The sequence below is a fragment of the Amblyomma mixtum genome, chromosome 2, assembly GCF_055824585.1.
Source record: "Amblyomma mixtum isolate Tamu chromosome 2, ASM5582458v1, whole genome shotgun sequence".
In the NCBI taxonomy this organism is placed as follows: domain Eukaryota; kingdom Metazoa; phylum Arthropoda; class Arachnida; order Ixodida; family Ixodidae; genus Amblyomma; species Amblyomma mixtum.
Window position 1 is genome coordinate 135,504,256 of NC_143013.1, and position 10,823 is coordinate 135,515,078.

At 49.6% G+C, this 10,823-nt stretch overlaps 1 protein-coding gene and 1 pseudogene across 1 annotated transcript; both read left to right on the plus strand.

The window, feature by feature from the left end:
- Positions 1–2,169: 2,169 nt before the first annotated feature.
- Positions 2,170–6,649, plus strand: LOC149361009 (uncharacterized; annotated as a pseudogene).
- A 2,740-nt stretch (positions 6,650–9,389) lies between these two features.
- On the plus strand, positions 9,390–10,256 carry LOC149361010 (uncharacterized). The gene has a single exon (XM_089567973.1). It carries the CDS (start codon positions 9,390–9,392, stop codon positions 10,254–10,256), a length of 867 nt encoding a protein of 288 aa, XP_089424099.1.
- Positions 10,257–10,823: the final 567 nt, after the last annotated feature.

The window sequence follows — 10,823 nt, forward strand, 5'->3', positions numbered from 1 at the left end:
GCTTTGAAATGGCGGCCGTAGACGTAAGGTCGAAACTTCGAGGCCCACACAACTGCGAGACACTCCTTCTCAGAGGTAGTCATTTTCGGCGCGAGACAGAACGCGACTTGCATACGCAATCAGGCGTCCCATGCCATCTTGGTGTTGGTCTAGGACAGCACCCAAGCGGATGTTGCTGGCGTAGGTGTGGATCTCGGTGGCAGCCTCCTCACTTTGGTGAGGAGGCTTTAAGCAAGAGCACTGCTTGTGAGCAGGCGTCGGCGTAGCTCTTAAATTCATATAGGCCACCGGGAGTCATGAAGACAGTTTTTTCCCGGTCCCGTTCATCAACCTCACTCTCCCAGTACCCGCTCTTTAAATCAATCGTGGAAAAATATTTGGCGCGGCGAAGTCGGTCGAGCGAGTCGTCTGTGAAGGGGAAGGGGGTATACGTCCTTTTTAGTTATGATGTTCAGCTTCCTGTAATCGACGCAAAAGCGGTGAGTTCCATCCTTCTTAACGAGAACGACAGGCCACGACCACGGACGGTGAGATGATTGAATGATGCCGTCATTGAGCATCTCCTTCACTTGTGTTTGGATCGCACCTTCTTTAGGTGAAATACGGTACGGCTGTTGGCGTATGGGGCGGGAATCGTCGCTTGTGATGATGCGGTAATGGCTGCCTTTTGAACTTTCGAAGAAGACGCAAAGCAGGCTGTGTATAGATGTAATCAGGTACATAGTGCGCGGTGTCGAGCCTGTGACCCCTGAGCTGATGTCAATGCGATCGAGAGACATGTTCGGAGATCCCACGGCTGCGCACGTAAAGCATTCAGAAACATCAGCTAAAGGGTCGGCGAACGTAATAGTTGTGGCGCGGAAGAGGTGCCGACGTTCGTGTGTGAACTTGGTAACCAGTAGTTGGGACCTACCATTACGTAGGTGGACGAGGCTTCGAGCCGAACAAATGCTGTGCGTCAACAACAGTGAAACATTACCCTCGGCGACTGCTGCCCCGTCACGGAGCCTATCGCAGTCGACAGTGCCAAAAACACTGGAGTGTGGCGGGATCAAAACACTCTCGGAGGAAACTTGAAGGGGGGAGCGACCTGGGCGAGTGTCAGAAGTGTCATCGGCATTGCCTGTAGAAAAAGTAAATGGGCGCTGCCGGAGATCGATAATGGCCCCATTCTCATCGAGGAAGTCAACACCGAGAATCAGGTCACGAGAACAATCACGGAGAACTAGGCAGCTGAGAACGAACGTAGAGTTGCGAATCTCGACCCAAGCTGTACACTGGCGAAGCGGAGTGACGATGTGGCCGCCAGCCGTGCGGATCTGCGGGCCAGGCCATTGTGTCGTAGCTTTTTGAGAAGAGCACCCAATCTGCCGCTTAAAACAGAAAAATTGGCTCCGGTGTCCAGCAGCGCACTAATTTGTGACCGTCTATGAGCACAGGTATGTCGAGTGAAAACCGGGCCGCATGTTCAGAAGCTGTGGTCGTCGATGTCGTCAGGTTGCTGCCAGCCGATGTCCGCGTCCTGGGGGAGACTAGCGTGTCGAGTTCCAGCAAACCCGCCTCCGGAGGTCGTTGTCGTTAGTTTTCCCGGCCAGGGCTCGGGGACCGTCCTTGCGCCGGTCGTAAGAAGTGCTGGCTAGCCGCTGATGGCGACGGTCGGCGGGGTGACGGGGATCTTGATTGAAGTGGTTCGGAGGATGGCAGACGCTGCAGGGCCACGTACTCTTCAATCTCGCAGGGCCGTTGACCAAGGTGGTCTGGGCGCGTCGGCGGGGAAGCCCTGCAGGCCGAGCTCACGATATTGGCACTGGCGGAAGAGATGACCGGGCTCTACACAGTGGAACCACAAACGCCTTCGGTCGGGGCCACGCCAGACGTCCGCTTTACGCAGAGGTGGTCGATCATTCGGCAGATACCGCGCCGGCTGCACGGAAGGTAGCGGGACGTGATGGCCAGAACAAATGACGCAGACGCTGGGGCAGGGCGTCGCAGAGCATCAGCGTATGTGGGGCGGTGGAAGTCATTCCGGTAGGGCTGAGATTTGTCACCCAGCAATGGAGGTCTGATCACTTGCTGTACCTCCTCGAGGATGACGCTACCAAGAAGCCGACCGTTGGTTGCTACGCACCGCAAATCCTCTGCAGCTCTTCACGTATAATAGAGCGGACCATGTCCGAGAGGAGGTCAGGTTTGCATCCGAATGCTGGGAAGGAATCTGTGACTGAAGCAGCAAGTACTGTCCGGTCGTATGCGGTGGAACGCTGCTGAAGGACCTATTTCATTGTAACCGCCTCCGTCAAAAACTCGGCGACAGTACCAGGAAGGGGGGGGGGGGGGGGGTAGCGAATGAGGTGAGCGAAAAACTGTTGTTTAACTCCGCGCATTAAGTGGCGTAGCTTTCCTGCTTCCGACATAGCTGGGTAAGCTCGCCGGAAGAGCCGCGTCATGTCTTCGACATACATGGTGACAGTCTCATTGGGCATCTGGATGCGGGTCTTCAAAGCTCGCTCAGCTCGTTCCCGACGATCCGCGCTGGTGTATGTCTCGAGCAGTCGACGGCGGAGCTCACCCCATGATGTCAAAACTTGTTCACGATTCTCGTATCACGTACTACCGCCGTCTTCCAGACTGAAGAAGACATTCCGCAGCTTCGCGGCGTCGTCCCGCTGATTGAAAGATGCGACGCGTTCAAACTGCACGAGTCAGTCTACCTCAAGCTGACTGCCACGGAAGGGTTTCAGTACTCGTGGGTTCTGAAGGGAGTAGTAATTAGTACCTTGCATGGCTGGTCGTTGGGCTGGCGCCGAGGTAGAATCCAATGGCTCGTGCTCAGGGGGTAGTCCTAAGTTGCAGCGACTGGCTCGGTAAACTGGTGTGCCGACCGCCAGAGGTCCGAGGTCCGCGGCGTGTGATATAGGACAGGAAAGTACCCAGCACCTCCAGCAAAAATGTCACGGAACCAAGGATCGAGACGTCGTTTACCAGCCGCGTTTCCAGAAAAGCTCTCAGGGCGCGTGAACCAACCTTCACCTCCTTGTCTTCTGATGCTACCTGGTGGCATTACCTTCTTCCAATAACAGGCCTGGAGGGGCGAAAGTGGACATGCCAGAGCGCGAACAAAAGGTTAAATTGAAATAGACTTCTTATTGTGCACGCATTGTGGCAGAGTGCAGTATTGGAGGTCGTCCGCAAAGTGAGAAGTAGCCGTAATAGCACGGTGATGTTTCAGATTAACTACCGTTCAGAAACCAGTAAGCAACAAGCCCTTCAACAAGCTAGTGGTAAGAAAGAGACTAGTGGGATTCAGGATCTTGCTGCAGAACATGTACAGGCGCCCAAATCTTTAACTGGCGTGCGCGAGCGGTGACTTTTCTGTGTGTCAGCGCCATATGACGGAGCGAAGTTGGAAACAGGATGAGGCTAAGCGCATGCTCACAAAGCACGCTCGGCTGGGCCCGTCATCTGCTAAGCTGTTCCTTCTTAAGGACGTCACCCCTTATTGTCGCGTTTCCACGAGCAGGCAGCGTGAGTAGACGAATGGTTTTGCTCGCATTTTACGTTCCGAAGAACGGCGTTGTAGCAACCAAGCGAGGAAATAAAACTGAAAGATAGGCCGAACACTCCCAGTCATGCGATACGCCGGAGAACATGGATCGTTCATGTGTTACTTGCTGACGCGAAAGCTTTTTTTCATCTGAACGAAGGGCGCTTATCAACACTCAGCGTGCTTTATGCTTCAGCGTGGCGACGAAACTAAAAGGCCGCTGTGAAACTGAAGTGAAGCCGCTCTGCAGCCGTGCTCGCGGCAGGTCGTAACAGTTATCAAGATTCCACTCCGTGTATGTCAAGCGACAAGACTCCGAATTATAGGGATGTCCTTGGGCGGCTCATCGCAGAAGGAGATGCTAAAGCAACTGGAGTGGCTGGGACTTCAGTGGGCAGAATCATACGTGCCTACTGGGACGAAAGCCGGATCGAAGATGCTCCTCGCTACCTCATCAGGAAAACAAAAGAAGAAGATTTGCAGATATTCTCCGGCTTATCGCATGATTGGGCGTGTTCGGCATATCTTTCAGTTTTATTTCGTCGCTTGGTTGCTACAGCGCTGTTCTTCGCAGCGTAAAATGCGAGCAAAACCGTTGGCCTACTCACGCTGTCTGCTCGTCGAAACGTGATAATAAGGGGTGACATCCTTAAGAAGGAACAGCTTAGCAGACGACGGCCCCAGATGAGCGTGCTTTGTGAGCATGCGCTTAGCCTCATCCTATTTCCAACTTCGCTCCGTCATACGGCGCTGACGAACAGAAAAGTCGCCGCTCGCGCACGCCAGCTAAAGATTTGGGCGCCTGTACTAAGCTTCAACCGAGGTCGACGACCTTAGTCTTGAAGCAATAAACTATAACCTGTTAGATATCTTTACCAAGTGCGCAACAAAAGTAGGCGGTAGGTTCGCAGACCAGTGAGCTCTCTCAGGCGACGAATTAACTAATTAAGAAACTCCAATGGATATAAGACGCCCAACAGACAGAATAGAAGTGACCTTTCTATCAGAGCTAATAAGCCTAAGGCAACCGACATAACGTAGTACAATATCTAGAGAATTTAGCATGCTGTAAAGACCACTGGTAGCGGTCAGAAGAAATTTAAGCATAGGTATGATAGTTGTAGTATAAGACCAAAAACTACAGCCAAAAATTACAGGACGAACGTACCGATTGCTGGGCGACCAGTCGACACTGTTTTTCCCCTCCAGCGCCACGCCATTCAAGCCAGGCGGTGATGGAAAAAGAAGAGGGGATAGGAACCCCACTACTGAGTAACAGCATGGCAGTAGAAAACGCAATTGAATAGATCCACCTAGGCCGAGGGGCGGTTGAGACGGGAGGGTCTGGATCAATTGCGGCAGAAAAGGAGGAGAGGGGAGAGAAGGAGTGCATTTTTATTTATTTCGTGTACCGTCAGGGCCAAAGTCACTATAGAGGCATTTATTTGGATGTGCTGGTGAAGGTGATCCTCCATCCCAGTGGGTGGTAGATGAGAGACGCTAGTCAAGGTGGAGCTGGAGGTAGACATCCTTGATGGTGCGGTGCAGGGAGTCTTCCACCGTCCTCCAAGGGCTTGGGCAATGAGATCATCGAAGCCTAGTGAAGAGTACCGCAGGTGACATGATGGGCCAACTCATTGCCGCCAAAGCCGCTAGTTCGACCTCCTGTTCAAGTGGAGTGCATAAGGGGCCCTTCTGTAGTGGCGTAGTTTGTTGCCTGTAGTTTGTTTATCCTGCGTGATTACTTGTCCATATTTATTGATACTCATAACCTCTGATACTCACCTTGTCAGCGTGTTTCTGTTCATGATGTTCACTGGATTTCGAAAATATGGAGTCTTTCGGGTGATGGTAATTCCTAAAATGTAAATGCATGCGAGCGCTTGGGAGCGATTCAGCGAGTTGCGTGCTTGTCGCCCGCGGTCACGGCATTGAACTTGATGACATCCTGGAGCTAGACATGGCGGAGAACAGCGCGCGGACGCGGGACAAGCGCGTTCAGGCACCGAACCATATAATACGGCGACCGGTGCATATGCAATTGCGGAGTCATATATTCTGGATTTTGTACTGTAATCATTGCTTCCTAGCTGTAATTAATGCCTGAAGCATTGTCTGTCAGCGCATACTTGGGTGGCTATAAGTATAATCGACAATTAACAGTTGCTGACGTCAAGGCCTACTGGAAGAACCTGCGGAATACGTTCCGGAGGTTTTATGTATAAGGCCCGCAACCCCACAGACAAGAGTGGTGCTGCAGCAGGAGACGACGACGAAGATCATTTTCATGGCAATGACGCTGCTACCAAATGGTTTTTTTACGGCCGATTGCTGTTTCTGAGGAACACAGGCACTGGCTATGCGTAAGCTGGGCTCTACAGAATGCTGGACAATGATTAATCATTTTTTCATCATTAATCTGTAAGTGGATTTTATTAGTCACAGCCTTTATGTGCATCTTCATACTTGTTCCTTTTGCCCTTCAGTCGTTCTAGAACGGGCATATATACTGCGTGATAAAGCTATAGCTATAGATTTGGGACAGGCATCAGTGTACCATAATCGAGAAGCTGTCAGGTTGGTCATCACAAAATCATACTGTCAGGAAACAGGAGGCATGCACACAGTTTACTTTAGTGGTGAGCAGCTTTGTTTCCTTGTATATCTTCAGGACTTCAGGTAACCTGCAGCCGCTGCCAGCTGATGCCTGTACCAGTGGCAGTGCTGAAACACCACAGCAGATTTCATCAAGTATGTATGCAGAAGATTCAGCATGCATAGACACTGGTGCTGGAGATAGCGATGCATGCTTCACAACCACAGCAATGCTGACTCCACAACCGTTCTGCAATGTGCTGCTAGCCCTAGTGGCATCGCAAAAAGGAAGCGAAAAAAGGTCTATGATGATGAAATTAATGCGATTTCAAAAATAATTGTAGGGGAAACTGATGAGGCTGAGCATTTTGGGATGCTGATTGCTTCCTATGTCAGGCAACGCCCAAAAAGGCTGCGTGTACAAATTCACGCTGACGTGCTTGCAATAACAGTGAAGATGTGCAGTGCTCAAAGTGACTTTTGTTTATCATTGTCTCCCTATAGATGTGAACAACATGAAACTACTGGCGGAATTCTTATTAATGAAGTCACAGTTATGAAATCATCGGGGAACACACCTTTGTGTGGTGTTTCTAAATGTACCATTAAATTTCTCGTGAAAAAAGGTTTTTGTGCACTGTACAATATATTATACAAATATTTAACAAGAGGGTTCAAGAAATATTGCTGTATAATACTTTTGAAATGCCTGTGATGGGCATCAAGGAAAGCAAAAAGGGGAAAATAATTATCCTTCCTATCACACAACTTGAGTTATAGGGCTTTGAAGTGGCCAGTTCAGAAAAAGAAAAACCTGCTTTTATTGTGGTTTAACGTCCCTAAGGCTATGAGAGACGCCGTAGTGAATGGCTCCGGAAATTTTGACCACCTGGGGTTCTTTAACGTGCACTGACATCGCACAGTACACGGGCCACTACAATTTCGCCTCCATCGAAATTCAGCCGCGCGTGGCCGGGATCGAACCCTCATCTTTCGGGCTAACAGCCGAGCGCAATAACCACTGAGCCACCGCGGCGGGCCGGAAAGAGGAAGAATAGTTATTGCCATTTCTGGAATAGCAAATTAAAAGCCTTGTACTCGGGTTTTATAAGAGCTGGATGATAATGTAACCCTTATTGCACTTCTTGACATTCTAAAAACTAATGGCATAAATTTCAGTCAGTTCTCTGCAGCAAAATTTATCAGCTGTTCACAAAAATTTACACTTATCTCATACGTGCACAGGGACTTGTCATATGTGAAATTCAACAGCATATTTCTAATCAGCACAAAAAATATATGTTCGCTGAAGCTGTCTTGTATACATTCTCCCAAGACCTGGCAATGGAAATTTTGCCCAATATATTGGACACTGGAATGACAAGTGTGGCAGCCACTGAAGAAGCAAAAAGCCCTTTCTCAGTTTCCTTTGGGACCTAAGCAATTATCTGTAGTTGGATGCAACCCAAGAAGGGAGCAGTGAATACCTTCAAAGGAGGCACTTCAAACAGTGCCGTCGACCAGTTGCGGTGTCGTCGCGGTTCATCTCATTTCAAGGAGTACTTTCCAGCTACAAGTGATTTGACGCTAGGGTGTCCTAGTCAAATAAACCAATAGGTCCAATTGAGATTTCCAACTGAGCCCAATTGGAATCAACTGGACCCTACTGGAAGCCAAATGGATCCATTTGGATTTGGGGAAACCAGATGGGAGATTGCAAGGAGATAGCGCCACCCAGCGTCGATTGTGAGGCAGAAGACGAAAAAGCACGAGGGGTACGCCGGGACAGGTCGAAGAGGATTACGTGGCAGAGAAGAGAAGAGCGCGGTGGACGACGGACGTGGACGAGTTCTGCTGGCTCCCCGAGTTTCGGGCTTGGGCCTCAGCCGCAGACGTCCGGGCCACCAGACCCGGACATCCGTCGTCGAGAGCCTCAACCGCCAGGCCCAGGCGCCACTCTTCTCCGTCCATCCGTCACCTGCTCCACACAGGCCGCCTCTGGTGCCTACGTGGCGTACCCGGGCTACCAGACCTGGGAACCGTGCTGGGAGCCCACAGACGCTGACGCTGCGGCAGCGTTGAAGGCCAACGTGGGAAACGCCGGCAACAGTGCATCGACACTGGAACGCCCAGAGTCTACCTGACTGCCCGACACCCAGCCAGTCCTGCCCGCTCGATGCTCGTACGAGAGACAAGTAGTGTGCCTTTCTTTTTTGGCTTTCTTTTTCTTGTATTTTTCGCGAGGATTTTGTTCTGCTCTCCTGTGTGTTTTTTTCCGTGTGTTGGTGCGTTGCTCTCTTGTCTCTTTCCTCTTTTCACGCCCGTACCGAAATTGGTTTCCTTTCCTATAAAAGCCGCCTCGTTTATTGCTTATACCTTTAGTGTATCTGTAAATTCAACCTGCAATCTTCCACTTCCTCACAGAGATACAGTTAGCTTTCGCCAATCCAATGGGACACTCCAATTGGTTTTTTTAACTTCCAAGTGGATTCACACATCCAATTGTGGAGTCCAATTGGATTTCTGCATTCGAATTGGACAGTCCAATTCGTTTATTAACTACCAGTTGGACTCATGAATCCAATTTAAGAGTCCAATTGGTTTCCTGCGTTGCTATTGGACAGTCCAATTAGATCATCAGTTTTCAACTGGAGTCCAATTGGCCCTGCCATTTCAAATATTATCCTACTGTTTCCCGAGATTCCGAGTGGATGCCAATTGAACAGCCAAATTGTATAAAGGTTAAGTTTATTCCGTTTTATTACGAACTTTACGAATTTTATTACGAATGAGTGGGTGTGAGAACAGCACAACGATGAGGCTTACTAATCCGCTCCGCTTCCTCGTCCAGGTTATGGTATGGGCTCACTTCAGCGCCGTATCGCTGTTCTCATCTGCCAGTGACGCAAGCAAGTTGCCGTATCATTTCGAGGACGCACGAGGATCCACTCGGCCGCCCGACGGACGCATTTTCACGGTTGTGCCTCAACAACACCAAGGATCCGGATCGACGGCAACATCATCTTCTGCTGCCTATATGAAGATCTGGCGGAACCCCGGTGCCCTTAGTGGGCGTGAGAACAGCACAACGATGAGGCTTACTAATCCGCTCCGCTTCCTCGTCCAGGCTTGTCCTGTTACCTCTATGTACGCTAAGAAATCGAGTAATGTGTGCCTGTTGCTGTTCCCACGCCCGGGAGTTTTGCTTTCTATGTTTTGTGATTGCCTTGATGTTACAACTCAACCGCTAATGTTGTCCGGGGATGTGCAGCTCAACCCTGGGCCCAACAAGAAAGCCCAGGCGCAGGACCCCTTGCCCGATTTGCCGTCCCAGAAATTTGACGATAAGTTTGCCATGCTACGAACTGTCAACACTCGAACTGAAAAAATGGAAAAGGATCAGGTGGATTTAATTCAGTCAGTTCGTGAACTTAAAAAGACCCAGGAGGAATGTAAGAAAATTCTATGCGAGATAGACGACAGACTAACGGAGGTTGAGCACAAAACTGGCGTCTTTGACAGTGTCACGAAGGAGGTGGAGCGTCTTCGCCAGTCGATTGACCAGCTTACAGGCGGAAACAATGAAATGCTCTGCAAGCAGGCTGAGCTGGAAGACAGGCAACGGCGAGACAATCTTCTATTGTACGGCATAGCCGACACCGAATCAGAATCCTGGGCCCAGTCGGAAGAAAAATTGGTCGATGTCCTTTCATCCTGCTTGAAAATCTCACCTATAGAAATTTTGATCGAGAGAGCCCACCGGCTCGGCAGGTATACGTCGAATAAGTGTAGACCAGTTATTGCCAAATTCTCATCTTCAAAGGTGAAACAGCAAGTGCTCCTCAATAGTTCTAAGTTGAAAGATGAAAAAATTTCGGTCAGTGACGACTATTCTCTGGCTACACGTCTTGCTCGGAAAAAACTGGTCGAATTTGGCAAATCTCAACCCTTAACCGTCAAACTTCGCTTCAACAAGTGGTACATAGGTAAAAAGTGTTACACCTATAATCCTTCTGTTGATTGTGTGGATGAAATTCCTAACACCTTCAAGCCTCCGGCTGAATGCTCCGATTCCATCCAGGAACGGTCTAATGCTTCCGCATCGACCACTGAATAACGCCACGTGAGGGGCAGTGAATTAAAATTACCGGTCATTAACCCACTTTCGTTCTTATTCACAAATATTCGAAGCATACTTCCAAAACGCGACGATCTTTGCTCTGCTATCGATGCTTGTGACGCCGACATAATATGTCTTACTGAAACTTGCTTGTCTGCGACGGTTGATAGCAGTGAATTGTTCGACTGCAAAAAACTCTACAACGTTTATCGGCGCGACAGGGGTGCTAGGTGCGGCGGAGGCGTACTTATAGCCGTCTCTGATACTTTTTTGTCATTTCCTATTCACTTCACAAACGCCTTAGAAGTTGTGCTAGTTGAAGTTCGCACGTGCTCTAGGAAATTGATAGTAGGTGTTTGCTATCGTCCTCCGTCCTGTTCACCCACCTTTACTGACGACCTTCATGACGTCATTCATATGGTTACACTCCGGTACCCGAATAATCCTTTCATTTTACTAGGAGACTTTAATTTTCCCAATATTGTGTGGTCTAATGTGTGTTTCTATTGCAATCCTTTTTCTAGTGAAGCTGACAAATTTTTTAATTTCTGAAGGGATTTCAAC

Excerpts from the sequence above, each read along its gene's own strand:
- LOC149361010 (XM_089567973.1), top strand. The coding sequence starts at position 9,390 with ATGTTGTCCGGGGATGTGCAGCTCAACCCTGGGCCCAACAAGAAAGCC.